Raw genomic sequence first — 20911 nt, 5'->3', positions numbered from 1 at the left:
TAATGTATAAACACTATGGCAAGTGAAAAAAGGCACTCAAAGTCCTATGTTGATGCCTATGTACAAACCGGAAATGTATGTTAACCGGTGTTGGTGGGCAGAACGGTGTGTGATCAAGCCCCTTGATGGTGAAACGTGTCACGTCAGGTTTATGAAATCAATAAACCCCTTTTGAATGATCTTGCACTGTGGTTATCTTTGCAATGGTTCTGAGGGCGTGATTGAAACGCTGTTATTTAATGATACTGAATCACCGGCGTACTCCACCGGCATCGCGCCACCCTTCGACGGGTTACGATCTCTGTGAGGAGTGTTTTTAATTACTGATATATATATATATATATATGCTTTCTATGACAACGACTCCCAGCCAATGAGGTCACTCGGATGTTTGAAATCTCTGCCCCGCGAAGAAAGCAACTTTACACTTGCAGCACTGACCTGGCACTGATGAGGCACACGCCGAAACGCGTCTGCCAGACGCTGTAAATTGTGGACATCCCGCTTATTGGCAATTGTGCACCGGAGGCATTAAATATCTGTTTGGCAACCTGAGCATGTGTCAGACCTGGTTTTATGAAATCGGGATTGGAGGAGTATGGAGATGCGGAGGTCGGCTCCGCTGATACTGACATGCCCCTCGTTCAGGAGCACCGCAAAAATAAACCGACAAACTTTGGCTTGAAGTGCTAGGAAGGCACATTGCGGCGCCCCCCCACCCTGGAGTGTCTTGAAGGTATTGGGGAGAGGGAGCAGGCAGTCTGTCTGCTTAAAGGAATGCCCGGCAGAGAAATAATTCACCCTGGTGGTTCCCGCAACCAAAAAGAGCCAACAAAATAACAGAGGCAATACCTTATGCGAGGATGGGTCACTGTACCGACATCTGACTGTTCTGTTTTGTTTGTTTTGGTTCTTAGTGCGGGACACAGCGCACAGTACTCGAGGACTCGTGGGTGGTGAGCAGAGCGACATGTACTATCGGAGGAACTTTCCCTGTCTGCTTTCTATGACAACGACTCCCAGCCAATGAGGTCACTCGGATGTTTGAAATCTCAGCCCCGCGAAGAAAGCAACTTGACACTTGCAGCACTGACCTGGCACTGATGAGGCACACGCCGAAACGCGTCTGCCAGACGCTGTAAATTGTGGACATCGCGCTTATTGGCAATTGTGCACCGGAGGCATTAAATATCTGTTTGGCAACCTGAGCATGTGTCAGACCTGGTTTTATGAAATCGGGATTGGAGGGATATATATATATATATATATATATATATATATATCATCAATAATTACCGTTTCCCGGACCAGTTTCTGCCCGCCTCAAGTTTGTGTTTGCCTCAGCCTTCTGCCAGCTGGCAGCTTGTTACTTAACGAGGAGTCGACTGCACTGTTTGTTCGGCTCTGCATTTTGGCTTAATTTTGGGCTGCACTATGCTCGAGGCTTGAACTGAGAGGGACGTGTAGGAGTGCACAAGACTTTTATTTTACGTTTTTTCCTCATTTCATCACTGCATTTTTTCCTCTAATCCTGTCTGCCGTCCCCTGCAATACTCTCCAGTCGCACTGTCTTCTGGGAGTTGAAGTTTCATTTTGCGCCACCATGGTAGAATCAACATGTGACTTGGGGGCGGTGGCTTACTTACCTTCCAATGAGGGTGGTACTGGACATTTCGAAAATGCAGGTGGGGTCATCACGTGTCAGCAACAGCAACCGAAGAAGGCTCATTGCCGAAATGCATCTTGCTACGCTGTCTGTCAATAAAAACGGCTCCTACATTGTTCCCTCGCGTGGCCTCTTCTCCTTCCTTATCTGCGGGGAGTGCTGCTTTTTTCATATATATATATATATATATATATATATATAGCAAGGCTCTACGGAGCTGAAACGTCAAGCGGCATACTCTGCTTCAATAAAAATCTCTGAGCACTGAATTGGTCCGTGTCCGAGAAGTCTTTGGTGGCAGGACGGGAGGTGCTTGCTACCTGTTTCTAGACGCGGTACTTCATGATATATATATATCCGCGTAGGGTTTGTTTATCCGTGTGCCAATAAATATAGCACTGAACGATATTTGGGCTCCGGTTCTGGTCTTTTCCAGTCTACACGTACTATCTGTACCAGGAGTGTGAGAATTTTGAGGGGGCGGCGACCCCGCCGTGAGCCCGCTGGTAAAGCGGCTTGAGCACGCCAAGAATTGTGTGATTGATATATATATATATGTATATATGTGGTTGAAACGCGTCTGTTTGTCTGCCTGAACAAATACTATCAACATTTACGACTGGTGTGGCTCGTGGATCTTTGCTGCAATGCGGGATTTATATAGATAGATAGATAGATAGATAGATAGATAGATAGATAGATAGATAGATAGATAGATAGATAGATAGATACATAGATAGATACATAGATAGATAGATATCCACTATATATTCCAGAGTCGGCTTTAGGAACTCCTCGTTATGGCAGGACAACATGGTAGTCACTGGGTTCAATTAAATGGCAAGGGATGTACTTTAGGATAAGTAATTCCATAATGTAAAATGTTATAGCTTGGTTTAACATTGTTTATGCTTTTCTCAAAACATATTTTGTGGACATTGTACATGATCTGCTTTAACCAGTACTTTAAAGTGTATCTGAAACTCGGTAATCCCACACACGCCTTTTAAATGGAGCTTATTATTTTTGCTTTGAAGTTTTTCATTTAATCACATGCTATTTTACCTGGGCTGCGTCAATTTGGGAAAGCACCCTCTTGGTAGAGTCTTTATCCTGGTTTCTTTTCTTCATTTCTTCCAAACTTATTTCATGACTCATCAAGTCAGACTGGATTTTCTGTATGGAAATAAAATTATAGCAAATGTATAAATGAATCACAACACATAAATTAGAGAAGAGAGCGGAACAATGAATTATCATGTCTAGATGTTTATGATGCCAGTACTGTTTCTCTGAAGCCCTCAGTTATTTTATCAATAGATATTTGTTCTAGTAGTTTAGGGACTACACTTACACTTACATTAGTCTATAGGTTCCTTGTTATTGGGGTACCAATTTAAAACAGAGCAGTGTTTCATTCGAGATTGTCTTCATTCGAGACTGTCGTCATTCATTCTACCGAACTGTTATACATTCTTCCATCAAAGAGTTAAAAGGCTACTGCCAATAACATTCAACTTCACTGATGCAGAGATTCTGGGCCTGAAGTTTAGAGTTTGGTGGACAGGGAACTCTTTTTTTTAAAAATATTTGACAACTCAAATAATCACATATAGAAGAATAGAGATATACAACAGTATCAAATATTTTAAAAAATCTTCATGATTAATAAGACTATTGATAATACACAATTCACTTCATTATCTTCACATTCCGAGTTGTCGAAAATGTACATATTATGGTGGGGAACAGTTCATCTTTATACATTTCTTACATCCCTACTCCAGGCCGCAATTGAAGACCACATCTTATTACCACGTTTTCTAGAATGTCTCCCTCTAGCAGCGTAGATGGCTTTTTCTTGATTATAGACCCACAGAAAACGAGCTAGCCACATTTCAAAGGTTGGGGAGTCCGCTCCTTCCAGCAGGCTGCAAGTATTATTCTATAAACCGCTGTACCCACAAAAAGACATGATTCCTCTTCCGTGCTAAGCCCAAGAGTGCTATCGTATCCAAGAATAAAAAGAGTAGGAGATTCCGCCACCTTATGCCCAAACACGTCCTCCCAAAATTCTGATAACATCTTTTTGAGTGATGTTAATTTAACACATTCATAAAACATGTGTGATAGGGTGGCTGGGCCCGCTCCACACCTGGGGCACTCATTATTTATCCTTTTACCTCATGCATATAGCTTAGCCGGGGTATTTTTCCTCTCCGAAATAAAAGCTAAAGAATACCTTGATGGGATAAAGTAGGTCTAGCAAGTACTGAAATATGTATAGTGTGAATAAGGTGAAGAGGTCATCAATAGGGACCATATAGGGAACTGTGTAGTTTGGTATTGGTGTATATAAATATGAGTAGCTCAACTTCTTTTGTATATATATATATGTAGGTGAGAGATTAGATTGAGCTCTGGTCATGTGGTGTATATCCATCACAAAACAGACTCTAATGGAGTATGCCTCACAATGAGTGCTGGGAGGGAGGGGGGCAGAGTTGGGGGTGGTGGTGGGAAAGCAGGGGGTAAAAGCAATTAAAAACAACAGTCCAATATTAATACTAATGTGGTAACTAAGGTAACTAAATGAATAATATGGATAAAAGATACACAAAGATACACAAAAAGGTTCAAGATGTCTGGATAACTTGTTGAAATACGGGGTTTGCAGGTCCTCGGAAAATTAGAGAGTAAGCTGAAATGGGGAGGATAACTATATGTTCTTGGAATGTGGCAGGACTTAATGATAGGGGTAAGAGGGCTCGATTAGTTGAAATAATTAAACAAAATTCTTTCAATATAATTTGTCTTCAAGAGACTCACCTGCCCTGGGATAAAAGGGATCTGCTAAAGGTTATGGGCTACAATCTGTTTGCCTGTACCACACAAACATCGAATACCCGTGGGGTAGCTATTTTAACTAAAATTCCCTTAGGGCAAGCTATACGTAAGGCAGTAGACACCCATGGGAGGTGGGCTATTATAGAATTGGCATTGGGCATTACTATCTGCTCAGTTTACGGTTCAAACCAGGATGACCCACAAATATTTGAAGACTTAGAATTGGAGCTCGCCTCTTGGCCAAGAACGCTTGTATTCTGTGGTGATTTTAATATTTCCCTGGGGTCTGCATGTAGAAAGCAGAGTCAGTAAAGAATCCAAAAGCAGGAGGGCTCCACATTGGAGGAGGCAAGATGGCCGCTGAGGCGCTGTAGGAGTAAGTCGCACTCAGACCCCTCTCCGACCTAAGCACAAACTCAGGCCTGAATGGAGTTGTGAAAGCAAGCAGAATGCAAGCAATATGCAACCCGTATCCTGGATTCAACAAGTAGGAGGCTTCTATGTGAGATTACTTCACGGCGGAGCTGTTGGCCTCACACGTATTTTGGAGAAGACAAAGATATTATATATCAAGTTCCTCAAAATGTCTGTGGCAGAGATGGCAGAAATGGCGACCCGTGGCAAAAACAAACAGCAGCAACAGTTACCCACACTCGGTGTAGCAAACAAAGAGACACTGCAGAAAGAAGCAGGAAGAACGGGTACTATCCCGAAAACAAAAGTGCCATTTACCAACAGAAGAGCAACCCCCACAGTCTCCGCGCTAACGAAAGCGCAAATGCGCAAATTGGAAAAAGCTAGCGAAAAGGAGAAGGCGGTCGGACAAAGCAAAGACCCACGAGCTGCCATCAATATCCCGGCGACGCGGGATACAGTGGAAAAGAAGAAAAACGATACCGTGTATCGGCAGCCGTCAGTGTCAGAGGTCTTCAGCGCCAAGGCTATCACAGAGGCGTCGGGAGCTGCTATGGCAACCTCGCTAAGCACAGCATTCACGCCGCCTGCCGGAGTTGGTCTAAGCGTCCTCGAGGACGCAAGCGGTGGCGTTGCCAGGCAACCAGCAATTACAGAGCTCAAGCTTCCCGCGGAACGTCCTGCAGCGGCTCAGGCAGACAGCGTTGTGCACAACCCGGCGCAGGAGAAGCAGGATGACCGGGACGCGCTAAAGGAGGTGAGAGAGGCTGATGGAGGGGCAGGGATGACGAACACAGGGCAAATGCTTGAGGCCCTCATAGAAGTGGAGGCAGAAATACGAGAGGAGCAGGCTCAAGCCCAAAAGAAAGATAATGCTGTGCTGGGAGAGGACACTGCGTTCTTCTCAGTCCCTGAGGATTGTGAATCAACGCTGGCAAGCAGTGAAGAAGAGAGGGACTCTGCAGGTTCATGCTCGAGCTCTGGGGATAGTGATAGCTCCAGGGGGAGAGACACGCAAAAAAGGCGCAAAATGGCATCCAGAAGGACAGGCTCCCCCCTGAGCTCACATAAAGGCACTCATAGGAAGCTTGTATGGGATTATTCCGCTACCTCCAATACCTATAAGGAGGATGAACATGAAATTCAAAATGATGGCGGGAAATTGGACATAATGTTCACCATATTAAAGCAGATGCAAATGGAGGCTAGGGCGGAAAGTCGGAGGGCCAGGCATGATACTAAAAAAATTCAAGCGTCAATCAGGAAAATAAATAAAAAATTTGAGGAAGTGGAGGAGAGGGTTATAGGAGTCGAAGAAAGGACTGGAAGATTGGAGGATGAGGTAACTGACTGGCAGTCATCCAGAGAGGAACAGACTAAAATGGTGGAGGACTTACAGTGGAAGGTGGAGGATTTGGAGAACCGCCAGAGGCGCAACAATGCCAGACTCCTTGGAATAGAGGAAGGGATGGAGGGGCAAGACCCTAGAGGCTTTGTCATTAAGTTACTAAAGGGGGCCTTTCCGGAGGTGCCATGGAACTGGGAACAAGAAGTGCAGAGAGCCCATAGATTCCCGATCTTTGCAAGAAAAAATCAAAAAGAGGGCTCAGGGGCTCTCCCAAGGGCCATGCTAGTATTTTTTGGTAACTTCCTGGCAAGGCAAGAACTAATGGAAAAAGCCAGGCCTGACTCCAAAAAAACGGTCGAAGGAATAACATTTTTTGCTAGACCTGACTTCTGCCATATAACAGTGGAGAGGCGTTGGCGGCTCAGGCAATTGATTACCGCATTTCAGACGCAAGGGGCGGAGGCCTATCTAATGTTCCCAGCAAAGTTAAAGGTTATCTCTGGAGGCCGCACAAGAATGTTTTTTTCGGAGATAAAAGCAGGGGAATTCTTGGCAGAGCTAAAAGAGCAAGGGGGAGCCAGAAGGAAATAGACAGGAAAAAAGGGGGGTAATAGGCACATAAAACACATATAATGGATGTATAAGTGCTGGGTAAATCTATAAGCCTGACAGCTAAGAACAGCATTAGGTAAGAGGGGAGGAGAGGGGGCGCGACGCTACATCGCTCAGTGGACACGCATAGGTCAGGAGTGACCTATTTGCCTGTCACAAGGGGGGTGGGGCAGCAGTCGGGGTGGAGGGGGGTTAAGGGGGGGGGTAGGGGTAGGGAGGAAGACACTGGTGAAGGTTGGTGGTATAACACGGTGCAGATTTGTAAAGTCTATAAGGAAATAGAAAGAAATTGTTTTGTTAAAATTAAGCTAGCTGCAGAGGTGTTGGTAAAAGCAAAATTTAACATATGGCATTTAGGATAATGACGATCAATGTCTGTGGTCTAAATAATAAGGAGAAAAGACAGAAACTTTCTGCATTGCTGCGATATTGGAGAATTGATATAATATGTTTACAGGAAACACATGTGGCAGTTAAGGACAAATTTATTTTGGATCAAATGGGATTTGAGGTTCTGGCTTATACGGGACAAGATGGGAGAAACAAGGGAGTGGCAGTTTTGGCTAGAAAAGGCATCGCAAAAATCATAAAGAAAAAGGGAGATCATGATGGGAGATGGTTATTGTTAGATATAGAGACCGCCGCAGGAAGATGTACACTGGCCTCTCTGTATGGGTCAAATGAGGACGAGCCTGAACTATTCGAATTTATTGACAACGAATTAGCAGTGTGGCCAGAGCCTGTGATCTGCTGCGGGGATTTTAACATTAATGGCTTGAACGGCCTAATAAACGCGAAGGGGGGCAGATATCAAGGGAGGAAAAAGAAGGTGCTCAAAGCTGTACAAAATCTGGCTTACCATAACGCATTGGTGGACGCATGGGCGGAACTCAATCCTTTAGGTACAGGTAGTACTTTTTATTCAGCTCCTCATCAAACAATAGCCAGGCTGGATTATTTTTTTATTTCTAGTTCACTTGTTGACAGAGCTAAGATAGAACGTCTCCCCAGAATAATGTCAGACCACAATCCGCTGGTCCTAAGCTTAGCAGTGCTCCAAAAAACAGAAAGGATAAATTCAACATGGACGTTTGAGAGAGGGCTGTTGAAGGAGGAGGAATATATTATTAGAATGCAAGAATGGATAACGCAATTTTGGGACATGAATAGATACTCAGCTTCAGCAGACATGGTGTGGGACAGCTTTAAAGCAGGGGTGAGGGGAGAGACACTAAGCTATACTCTGCTAAGACGCAAGCAGGAAAAAGATAAGGTGGAAGAGGAGATTAGAACTCTGATGGGTTTGGAAAGAACGTTAGTGGAAGCAATAGGCAGGAAAGATCCCATTGATCAGATCTTGGTGGCCATGGAAGTGCAGAGGGCAGAAACGGGGGCTTCCCTGGCACAGAAAACAGCAAGGAACTACTTAGCAAAAAAAGAGAAATGTTACGAATTCAATGAGAGGGTCGGCCACTTGCTCGCAGTCAGAACTAGGCAAACGTTAGCAGCAGGGGAGATAAAAGAAATTAAGGATTCTACAGGGGCAATTGTCAATAAAGGGGGGGAGATTCAGGAGGTATTCAGAAGGTTTTATGAGGTGTTGTATGAGCAAGACACTACTAATGACAACATAGAGGCAGAAAGCTGGGAATATCTTAGGCAAGGTCCACAGGAGGGGTTGAGTATTGAAGAAAGGGACAAGCTAGATGCACAATTAACAGTCCAGGAGATAAAAGAGGCGATATTCAGTTTACCATCCGGGAAAGCAACCGGTCAAGATCAAATTCCTGTAGAATTCTATAAAACATTCTGGGATGTGTTAGCTAAGGATATTTGGGCAATCTGTTGCTTGGCACAGGGGGGCAGAATAGTCCCTCAGTCATGGGCGGGCGCGGACATAATAGTGATCCTGAAGAAAGACAAACCCCCTACCGAACCAGGCTCCTATAGGCCGATAACACTGCTGAACGCTGACGCAAAAATATTTTCCAAAGCTCTGGCGAATAGGTTGAGCAAGGTAATAGAAAGAGTGGTTTCTCCTACACAACATGGCTTCATACCGGGGAAAGGAACTACCCAACACACTAGGCAGCTAATCACTATCTTAGACGCTGCAGAGGCCTCAGGAGACCCTGTCGCGGCTATATTTCTGGATGCCGAGAAGGCTTTTGACAGGGTCTCCTGGGCATACCTATGGAAGGCTTTGGAGTGGGCTGGTATAGGCAGAGGATACATAACAGCAATCCAGGCACTTTACAAACATCCTAGTGCTCGGATACGTATTAATAGATCCTATTCCAATACGGTACAGATTAGACGGGGGACTAGGCAGGGATGCCCAGCCTCACCCCTACTGTTTGCGATATACTTGGACCCCTTTTTAAGAAGACTTACGCAAAATATGGGGATCACTCCAGTTACACTGCATGAGAAAGAATACAAATTATTCGCATATGCAGATGACGTGGCTGTCATAACACCAACACCAGAGGAATCATTGGAAGAAATAGAACAGGAGGCGAAGAAGTTTGGCAAGGTATCCGGGTACCTAATAAATAGGGGAAAGACACAAGTGGTGCAGAACAGATGCACTGCATTTACAGACACAAGAGTAACTCCGGAGGCAAGGTATTTGGGGGTTAGGGTGACTGCAGAGTTAGAGAAATTAGTGGAGATAAATATGGAACCCCTGCTTGGAAAGGTTAAAAGTAACATGGAGAGGGTTAATAACCTACACTTGACTCTCATGGGCCGAATTAATTATATCAAAATGGTTACCTTTCCTAAATTTTTATATTTGTTTAGAGCAATTCCACTATATTTTGAAGCGATTTGGTTCAACAGAATAGAATCAACAATAAATAAATTAATTTGGGCACAGGGAAAGACACGTAGGGCATACCGCTTTTTGACACTACCACGACAGAGGGGAGGCTGGGGTGCACCCGATTTTAAATTTTACTACTGGGCGTCAGCACTCCAATATTCTAAAGGTTTACTAGGTGGAAGTGTACAACAGGATGAGAGAGCATATTCAGGTAATGTTTATGAAGCACTCTTGGGAAAGGCGGCAGAGAATGCCTTAGTAACAACTATAGACTATGCCTACTTCAAACATACAAGATTCAAGACCCTGAGCACAATCTACAAAGTTTGGAGAGCAGTAAAGAAAAAATTGGGGCTTGGGAGATATAACAGATATCTGAGGCTTTACTTGAATAAGGATCTCCCATTAGAAATCTTCAGGGACACAGTCATGAAAGAGTGGAATGAAAAAGGGATTAAGAAACTGGGAGACTTAATGGACATAGGAGGAGGGTTTCTAATGTTCCAAGATATACAGTATAAATATAAAATAGCAGGGAACAGCTTTTTTAAATATTTACAAGTGCGGAGCTTCTTTCACACAAAACTAGGGGGTACAGGAGGGATGACAAGTTGTAGGATAATTGACTTTTTGGGAAGCAGCTTAATGTGTTCAATTAGGCAGCTGTACGCTGAGCTGCAGGTCCTTAAAACAGACGACAGAGAGAGATATAGTAACAAATGGGGCGAACAAGTGAGAGCCCGCCCGGAATATCTGCAAACCTCATTAGACCTTGGCCGCTCCATTTTATGCTCAGCTACATTACAAACTCAACATTATAAAACAATCTATTCACTATATCACACACCTGCTAGAATTGCCCAATGGGGGGGAACCACTGGAATAACATGTCCGCGTTGCAATGCAACAGGTGCCAACATCACACACATGTTTGCACAATGCCCGCAATTATACACCTTAAAACTGCAATATAGGAGTTTTTGGAAAAGTCATTGGGAATTAAATCCAAACTTACTGATGAACTGATAATGTTGGGTATAAGTATAGGAGAAAATATCATATATTCAGAATTCCTATTTATCGTGACAGCAGTATTTAGGATAATTGTTGCTAAAGCTTGGAAAGAGAAGTCAGCTCCGTCGTTTCAGATCTGGATGGCAAGGTTACTCTCTACTTATAATTTAGAGAGGGCTATATACGACAGGAAAGGCAAAAAGGCAAGAGCCTTGGGGGGTAGGATATGGTTTCCCATTGATCAATGGAAGAGTGGAAAGAGTTAAAAAATATGTTTCCTTGATCATCTTGTGTTATTTGTGAAATTTGCACAGGCGACAAGCATGTAATACATGATGCAGTTTATTTATTTTTCTTTTATTTTCTGTATATGTATAACCTTCTAAAAAACAAATCTGCACATGGGTGAAAACTCTTTGTAATTTTCAAAAATGCTATGGTTGTAACAGAAAAATGTGTGGGGGGGGGCGGGGGGAGGGGGGAAATAAAAAAAAATCTATGCACTTCAAAAAAAAAAAAAAAAAAAAAAGAATCCAAAAGCATACACATATTGAAACGATTCACAAAAGCATTTACGAGAATGCGAAGTAGTACTACAAAAGTAATCTTAACATGCTTTTACATGACGCTGTAAAGCAGACCTAAAACATCTAAAATTACAATTGAATGGGAACAGTCAGGGAATGTTTATATGCAATAAGAACAAGTAGAAAGGACTATACCGTGTTTGCACTTTTACTAGTGGGGAGTTAAACGGTCAGAAATGCGTGTAAGAGTAAGTGAAAGAGTACCCCTGTACTACTTCCCATGCTCATAAAAGCTTTCATGAATCAACCCTGAAATGTCTGCTGAGCAACAGCTATCATGCTCAGTGGCGGAGCGGGGGGGGGGGGAGTTCCGCCCCGGGCTGCGGCCTCTCCCCGCTCTTACCTGCGGCCATCGCTGGGCGGCGAACAGAGGAATCACCAGCACCCCCCACAGGCAGATAAAGGTCTTACTACGCCACTGATCATGCTTGCTCTTTTTCACTCAGCCAGTCCCATTTCTTTTTGCGGCTTTGGGGAAAATTCAAAAAGGCAAGCAACACGTGTAAAGGAGTACTACAGCAGTACTACTTTACATACTCCAAAATACCTTTCTAAAAAGGCTCCAAGATCTCTTTCCATGTATTTTGAAGTCTCATTGTGATATTTCATTCAGCCGCGAAAGGACCGATATGCAGCACCATTGAAAACCAACAGCAAGTCCCTGCAGAACAGAAGGCACCTTGTCTTGCACGGCAGTGGCAACATTAGCACTGCAACGCAGGTCCCATATTTCGCCTTCATTTATAAAAAACACTTTGTCAGCATCACGTTAAAAAAGGTGGCAACGTTGAAACAAAAGTGTGTGAAGTTCTGAGGTCTAGAACTTTGCTTCTTTGAACACCACCTACTTGTAAAAATAGTATTATTGTATGCCACATTTCGGTGCTGGTGTTGGATGGAGCCTTGTACACAACCTTCACAGAGGTAAACGTTATCTTGGTTTGACGGTAAAAAAAAAGCTTCTTCTCACTTTCCAAGTCCTAAATACTATAGTACTAGGCATGAACTTGAGTGGAGTAGGGTCACACAGTGCTACTAACTTCCCAATATGGTTGTCGAGTTTCAGCAATTTGTCTTTACATTCTATAACTGCCATCACATCTATGGCAACTTTGAGGACCATTCGTTAAACATGCTAACGAAAACCAGAAATACTTTTGACAATACTGATGTAACCTGCAACACATTTGGGGATTCAGACAAACCCTAAAGAGGCCACATCCATGCAGAAATACATGCAGGTCACAGATTTTCATGATTACTCCTGCTTCTCTACAGAAATAAACTATCTACTTGAGTTGTCATGACAGAATGGGGAAATGGCATTTACAATATTTTATTAATGTTTTCTCCACACGAAAAAATATTTCCCTAAAGAGAAACCTGTAGTGTAGTTCCTATTATCCCAATAGGCTCTGCGCATTGGAATAATACCTTCAATAGTATAGGCCTAGACCAGACGTTAACTAGGTCTACTACTGTCGATATTAGACTTAAAGTTTTGGGTTTGCCAGCTAGCTCAGAGTTCACTAGAAACTTTCTCGAATAGGCAAGGAGGAGTTGAACCTCCCTGGATAGACAAGAAGGGATTTAGTTTCTGACAACCATAGAACATGACAACTTTGCTCTCCCCTAATCAAGAGTGTATCTCGAGAGTCGTGTGAAAACAAAAGGCAATTTATTTTACTCAGTCAGTACGTGCATTCTTAGTCTCATCAGATTGTAGAGAAAAGGAAGAGACGGGCGTGTTCAATAAAAGATGTTATTTATTGATCAGTCTCTTTTCTCGTACAAGAGAAATGGATCGATATTATTGCAATACTTATGGTTAAGTAAAGTGCATACATTAAGAGCAGAAGTATAAAATAATACTGTAAAAACATTGATATGGTTTCTAAGCCATATGAAGGTTTAAAATGAATAAAATATATACATACACATATACATTTGACTAATCGTACTCAACTGGTGTTTCTAACTACGCCTACCCCGTGTACCTGACCTAAGTCTAATGCGTGGGCGGGAATAGAAAGTTACAGTTTAAGTTAAGTTTGTTTTGCCAAGTGACTGACTAAAGAATTCTCTGTGAGGGGTTATTCAGTTCTGTACCTGGACTCTAGGATGGATGAGGGATGGTATCTCTCGTCTCTGGTCTCGATATTCCAGGCTGCCTGCGAGGGCTACCCGGAAGCGCCGGAGCTGGATTTCTCGGCAGGAGAAAGCAGCGTCTCGTTCTCAGCGCGTCAGGAAAGGCGGGGCTGCGCCAGCGGGGTCTGCTCTGCTCTGGGCTTCGGCAAGTCTGGCTGCTCCGATCTCGTCACCACCGCGTGTGTTTGCATAGGGCAATATCGGTAATATTTATACCTTTAAGGTGCCGAGATTGACGTAAGGATGGACATAGATACGTCAATAAGGATGTCATACGACCAGGTCGTTAGCACATTCTTTTGCTGAAGTTCTCGGTGAAATCAAAACAATGGCCGCAGGGTTTTTCCCAGGTCTGTCATAGGTTTGATTTGTTTTGAGAACTCCGTATGCCTTATCAGGGGCTGGAGGAATATCGCTTGTCTAATTAGATGGCAAGCGTTATGACTTAATCAGATAACACGTTCCTGTGCCGTAGTGTGGCTTTATCAGATAACGGTTCCTGCATCATGGGGGTTTTCTGCCTCATGGGATGGCTGCTAGTTAACTTGTTAGTTTGTTAACCAGAATAGGGTCAGGAATAGGGGGATCGATACAGAACCTATAGGAATACATCACAAACCCTTTTCAATACAATGCCATGAGATATTCTCCTTATGGTGTTAAGGATGTAAATCGTTAGAAAACTTTTAGATGTGTACCAGTATGTGGCAACTTCGTGGTGGTTTTCTTTCAGTTTGCATGGTGTCACCTGCCCCCATCCCTTGAAAGGACCACCTTTCCACCCCTAGATCTAAATGGGGTGCTTTAGAAAATGTGCCCACTAGAATATTTTCTGTGGTACTTAATTACATCAGTATGAATATATGTCTACTGATACTGTGAATCAGTTCTTTAAGTTATAACAAACGTACATTTTAGGACAACTAATTTAGATTTAGGCGTGAAACTAGGAAGAACAGTTGCCAAGGGGCAGCAGTCGTAAGAAGGTCCAGTCCACCAGTCCAGTCTTCCACAATCCTTCCAGGAAGAAGGGCATTTGCCTTAGTTTATTGGGCAACACTTCAACTTCAAATGAATTTTTATTTCACTATGATGAAACACTAAGTAAACACTAACGTCACCAAGTATCCAATAACTATCCAAACAAGATTTTCCTTTAATTTATAGTTAGCATTTTTTCAAACACAATTTTCATCGCATTAATATATATTTGGTTCAATGAATGCACATTTTTGCTTTTATCTTTTGGCTCATTCTGCATGTTTACTTGTCCAATACATTTTTTTTCACACTAACACTACTTCAACATATATTAATGGCTCTTTCGACCTTTTAAGAAGGACAAGGAACGCTAGATGTCTGATGAGGGAGCTATAACAACTTACTTCTGCAGAAGATGACGGCATCAGGCTATACTGACATCAATAAAAAGAGTGTGCCTCTTGTTGTTAAAAACTGAGTTTCTGGTTGGCTAGGATATGCACCTGAGCCAGGCAGAATGCACAACTATTGTCAGGGTAAGGAAGTTACACACCCAGGATAACCCCTGCTCAACCCCTTAGTAGCTTGGCACTAGTAGTCCGGATTATACCAGAGGCAATGTGTAAAGCATTTGCTCAACACAGACACACACACCAGTGCCACAATAAATACACCACAAAAGAGAATTCACACAATATTATATAGAAATAGCTCATATATTGTATATAACACATAGACCAAACATAACATACACCATAAATCACTTTGCCAACAAGACAATTGTCATACCATCAAAGTTAGTGCAATAGGATAAAGACTTATATGTTGCACGCTTCATAAAAACACCATCACTACTACATATGAGGGAGAACCTGAAATATCACTCGTTATCCTGTCATTGCAAGGAATAAAGGACATACATTAAAACACATTAGGACCTCAAATGCAGGTCATATCATACATAAATCATAACTGCTGGGCATATTATGCAAGTCCTGGCAATGTGAGTAAAAACAACATTTCACAACATCAGGGCATGAATATGAAGCAGTTAGGTTAGGGACAGGAATCACCCAGTTTCAACCCATCAGTAAAGCCACAGCGCCTCTGCATGCCTTTTATGTGTGGTAAATAACCCAAAAAAACATAGGGCAGAGAAACACCTCTGCCCTTACAGCAGTTATTACGATGATTTTGGGCTTTCCAAATGCAGCCAGTTTCCAGGGGTGCTCTGTCGAGGACTCATCCATTGCGGCCACCAAAAGGGGGGGCCCACCCCCAGCTGAATTTTGCGGGGAGACCTCCCAGGTTCCCCTGCATCCCCAACACTGAGAGGCACCTTCCCACAGACATGTGGTGCGGCTGTCAAAACTAATGAGGCAGATGCCTGGTCACTCTGCTCAGGTCAATGGGACCAGTGGGACTACCATGCTCCAAGAAGGCCCAACAACATGCTAGGACCGCTTCTGGTCCACATGGTGCAAACACACCTGTCTTTAGAGTCACACTGACCAGCTGGATGGGAGGTGCTGTAGTCAAGGCAGGGCCTAGCAACAGCACAGCAGTTTCCTACGGAAGAGGGGCCTCACATAGAGAGGTTCTTAGCAGCTGGCAGTCAAACGGAACACAAGGGAATGCTGCCTAAGCATGTTCCCGTAATGCTGTACATAGTGGTCTCCCTTGCTGAAGAGAGGCCATGTTTTAGAGCGAAGCGATACAAAAGGGGATGATGGACGGAGCGTTTGAGCAAATCAAACACTCACCCCCAGTCAACTGATCTGGGTTTAATCCATCACCATTCTTTAGCCCACTCAGCCACCCCAGTTCAGACATGGCCATATGCAAATCAGTCTGACCCTGTGTCTCATGGGAACAGTCCAGCCCGAACTGCCAAGCCATGTCTTCCCTGGACCGCAAACAAGCATCCTGGGACCGGTTTCGGATTCATAATCCTCATCAGTCAGGCTATCTTGAATCCAGTGGCCAAGTGAGCAAGGGACTCACGTCTGAGCATACCCTGCCTCACTTAGGGCAAACAAAGCGATACAAAAAGGGATGATGGATGGAGCGTTTGAGCAAATCAAACACTCGCCCCCAGTCAACTGATCTGGGTTTAATCCATCACCATTCTTTAGCCCACTAAGCCACCAGTTCAGACATGGCCATATGCAAATCAATCTGACCCTGTGCCTCATGGGAACTGTCCAGCCAGAACTGCCAAGCCATGTCTTCCCTGGACCGGAAACAAGCATCCTGGGACCGGTTTCAGATTCATAATCCTCATCAGCCAGGCTATCTTGAATCCAGTGGCCAAGTGAGCACGGGACTCACGTCTGAGCATACCCTGCCACACTTAGGGTGAAAAAAGCGCTACAAAAGGGGATGATGGACGGAGCGTTTGAGCAAATCAAACACTCACCCCCAGTCAACTGATCTGGGTTTAATCCATCACCATTCTTTAGCCCACTCAGCCACCCCAGTTCAGACATGGCCATATGCAAATCAGTCTGACCCTGTGCCTCATGGGAACAGTCCAGCCCGAACTGCCAAGCCATGTCTTCCCTGGACCGGAAACAAGCATCCTGGGACCGGTTTCGGATTCATAATCCTCATCAGCCAGGCTATCTTGAATCCAGTGGCCAAGTGAGCAAGGGACTCACGTCTGAGCATACCCTGACACACTTAGGGCGAACAAAGCGATACAAAAGGGGATGATGGACGGAGCGTTTGAGCAAATCAAACACTCACCCCCAGTCAACTGATCTGGGTTTAATCCATCACCATTCTTTAGCCCACTAAGCCACCCCAGTTCAGACATGGCCATATGCAAATCAGTCTGACCCTGTGCCTCATGGGAACAGTACAGCCCGAACTGCCAAGCCATGTCTTCCCTGGACCGGAAACAAGCATCCTGGGACCGGTTTCGGATTCATAATCCTCATCAGCCAGGCTATCTTGAATCCAGTTGCCAAGTGAGCAAGGGACTCACGTCTGAGCATACCCTGCCACACTTAGGGCGAACAAAGCGATACAAAAGGGGATGATGGACGGAGCGTTTGAGCAAATCAAACACTCACCCCCAGTCAACTGATATGGGTTTAATCCATCACCATTCTTCAGCCCACTCAGCCACCCCAGTTCAGACATGGCCATATGCAAATCAGTCTGACCCTGTGCCTCATGGGAACAGTCCAGCCCGAACTGCCAAGCCATGTCTTCCCTGGACCGGAAACAAGCATCCTAGGACCGGTTTCGGATTCATAATCCTCATCAGCCAGGCTATCTTGAATCCAGTGGCCAAGTGAGGAAGGGACTCACGTCTGAGCATACTCTGCCACACTAAGGGCGAACAAAGCGATACAAAAGGGGATGATGGACGGAGCGTTTGAGCAAATCAAATACTCACCCCCAGTCAACTTATCTGGGTTTAATCCATAACCATTCTTTAGCCCACTCAGCCACCCCAGTTCAGACATGGCCATATGCAAATCAGTCTGACCCTGTGCCTCATGGGAACAGTCCAGCCCGAACTGCCAAGCCATGTCTTCCCTGGACCGGAAACAAGCATCCTGGGACCGGTTTCGGATTCATAATCCTCATCAGCCAGGCTATCTTGAATCCAGTGGCCAAGTGAGCAAGGGACTCACGTCTGAGCATACCCTGCCACACTTAGGGAGAACAAAGCGATACAAAAGGGGATGATGGACGGAGCGTTTGAGCAAAGACACAAGTTGGTTTCAGAAAGGGGTGACATGCTCTCCAATGCAGGAAGATACTCTTGCAGCTCTTGGCAGAGTACTCCCCACTGATCCTTGGAAAAGGAGATGAAGGGCCCGCACTTCAGGTCAGGCACAAAATGTAGAGGTCCACACAGGTCCTTGTAAGTTAGGGCACCAGGGAGCGCTCACCACGGCCTGAAAGGTACCAAATTGATGGAGCCTCGAACAGCGCTCACCACAGGCTTCTCTTGTGGCTAAAAGCGAAATCCAAATGAAGTGTTCACCGCGCGGATGTAGTAGAAGATTTTTTTTTTTTTTTTTTATTTTTTTTTAAAAACCTTTATTTGAGCAAGCAAAAAGGTACAAGGATGGGCCTACAACCACACGGGCCAGCCGCTAAAAAGGAGTAGACACATATCATATATGCCCGCAGAGGTAACCGTCAATCAACAATGCAATACTCCACATTATATACAGGACAAAAACAGGTTTTATATATATGAAAGAACAAACACACAAAAAGGCGAGAGTGTATCACTGAAGGTCAGCCCAAGGGACGCAAGGGGGGGACAGCAGCGGAAGTGCAGTAGCAATATCCTAAGCACTAAGGAGTGCGAAGTGGGGGGGGGGGGGAGGGGGGCAGAGATCAGGAAGAAGAAGGGGGGAGAGCCGGAGACACCAGCTCAGTCCCTATATGAAGATTCCGGGAACGCTAGCCTAAGGAGACAGGGTAATCTCGATAGTGTCCACAAGGGGAGGAGTACAAATGTCGCCACGGTATTCGTTCCATTGACCCCACACCTTCACCCATGCCCTGGGTCTGCCCCTGGCCACATAGACAGTTTTCTCACGGAACATGGACCAATCCATGTTATCCTCCCATTGCGAGAGGGCAGGGGGCCTGGAGGCCCCCCAGAGTTGCGCAATATCTCGCTTCGCAATCATATAGCCCAGGGTGGCCCATCTAGTCTGTGCCACCGAATAGTCCGTGGGCTCCCAAACATTCAAAAGACAGCGACGGGGTTCCGGACGCAAGGATATCCCCGTCACCACAGTCATCAGATCAAGCACAGCCACCCAATAAGCAGCCACCATCGGGCACTCCCAAAGAATATGCAGGAAAGTAGCACGCAAACCACATCCACGCTTACACAGTCCATCGGAGGAAAAGCCCATCACCATCAGTCGCGGTCCCGTCACGTACACCCGATGAAGGATCTTCAATTGGACCAGACGGAGTCGAGCCGGTATAGCCACCTCCTTCGGAGAGGAGAGGGCCGTTTGCCAATCCTCATCATCAAGTTCCAACCCATCTCCCATCCACTGTTCCCGAAGTCGGGCCAATAAGTCAGTCCGATTGTTAATCAACTTTTTATAGATCAGGGAGATAGTGCTATCAGGAAGATGTTCGTCAAGGATACGGTCTTCAAGTGGGGAAGAGTCAGGCGGAATCTCACCAGGAGCAAACACCGAAACCAAAGCGTGCCTGATCTGTAAATAACGAAAGAATTCCCGACTACTCAGGCCGTAGTCAGCCTGGAGGGCCTGAAACGGGCGCACAGAACCCTTAGAGTATACATCCCCCACTTTAGAGATCCCAATCAAGTCCCAACGGTCAAAACCCTTGGAAGACCAAAGACCGCCCAGACGTTCTGAAGCATAAAGCGGCGTCGCCAACGTCAAGCGATCCTCCCAGCCCAGGCTCACATTCGCAGCACGCCACACCGTCAAAGCAGTCAAAGTAGGTCCCACAAGATGGCGCCCAGCGGAGCGAGAATAGAGCACTCTGTTAAAGTCACCTCCCGGAAGCTGAAGTTTATCCATCTCAAACGCCGGATTACGACCCGGCGAGAACATAGCGTGATTAATAGCGGACAGATGGGAAGCCCAGTAGTATCTCTTAATATCGGGGAGCGCCATGCCCCCATCGTACCACGGGATGGAAAGTTTCGCGAGAGCAATGCGCGGTCGCCCATCCCAAATAAGTTGCCTCTGAAGGCTCTCAATCTCCCGAAAATAGGTCTTGGGGATAGGATCATAATAATTCTGGAGAGCGTAGAGAAACCGCGGTAGTGACATCATCTTAAACAGGGCCGCCCGACCCAGTGGAGACAGGGGAAGTTTGCGCCAGCGGGCAACGTCCAAACGGAGCCTAAGCAACGGGGGAAGGAGATTACGATCAAAACGAAGGGACGGATCCAAGGTAACAAAAACCCCCAAGTATTTGAAACCATCCCGGACCACCTGAAGAGGAAGTCTACTCGGCAACGGAGGCAAGATACAAGATAAAACGTATACACAGGATTTAGACCAGTTGATGACGAGGCCTGAGTTAGCGCCAAAGGACGCAAGAACGTCAAATAAAACAGATAAAGACTTGCGAGGAGAAGTAAGATACAAGAGGATGTCGTCCGCATAAAGCGAGACGCGGTCTTCGAAATCCGGGGCCCAACGAATACCTTTAAGGGACGGTTCCCAACGGAGCCAGGCCGCCAACGGTTCAAAAGCGAGCGCGAACAACAGAGGGGACAAGAGGCAACCCTGACGGGTACCCCTGCCCAAGGAGAAGGGGGCCGACACTCTACCGTTCACTACAACTTGCGCCAGAGGTTCCGCGTACAACAGCCTAACCCAGCTAATAAACTCGCACCCGAATCCAAATTTCTCAAGTGTCGCCCATAAATAGGGCCACTCCACAGTATCAAAGGCCATGGAGGCATCCAGGGACGCCAAAATGGCCGGTTCAGT

General features: G+C 45.2%; 1 protein-coding gene across 7 annotated transcripts in view; it reads right to left on the bottom strand.

The window, feature by feature from the left end:
* DMD (dystrophin) overlaps positions 1-20911 on the bottom strand; it is a 6826337-nt gene that overhangs the window by 4420431 nt on the left and 2384995 nt on the right. For all 7 annotated transcript variants that reach the window (XM_078657819.1, XM_078657824.1, XM_078657821.1 and 4 more), the window contains exon 31: positions 2732-2842. In XM_078657819.1, coding sequence (XP_078513945.1) covers positions 2732-2842 — 111 coding nt within the window. The remainder of the gene's footprint in view (positions 1-2731; positions 2843-20911) is intronic.

The sequence above is a fragment of the Lissotriton helveticus genome, chromosome 8 (assembly GCF_964261635.1).
Source record: "Lissotriton helveticus chromosome 8, aLisHel1.1, whole genome shotgun sequence".
NCBI classification, from domain to species: Eukaryota; Metazoa; Chordata; class Amphibia; order Caudata; family Salamandridae; genus Lissotriton; species Lissotriton helveticus.
Note: the sequence above shows the minus strand (reverse complement) of the source record. Positions and strands in the feature narration are given on the sequence as shown.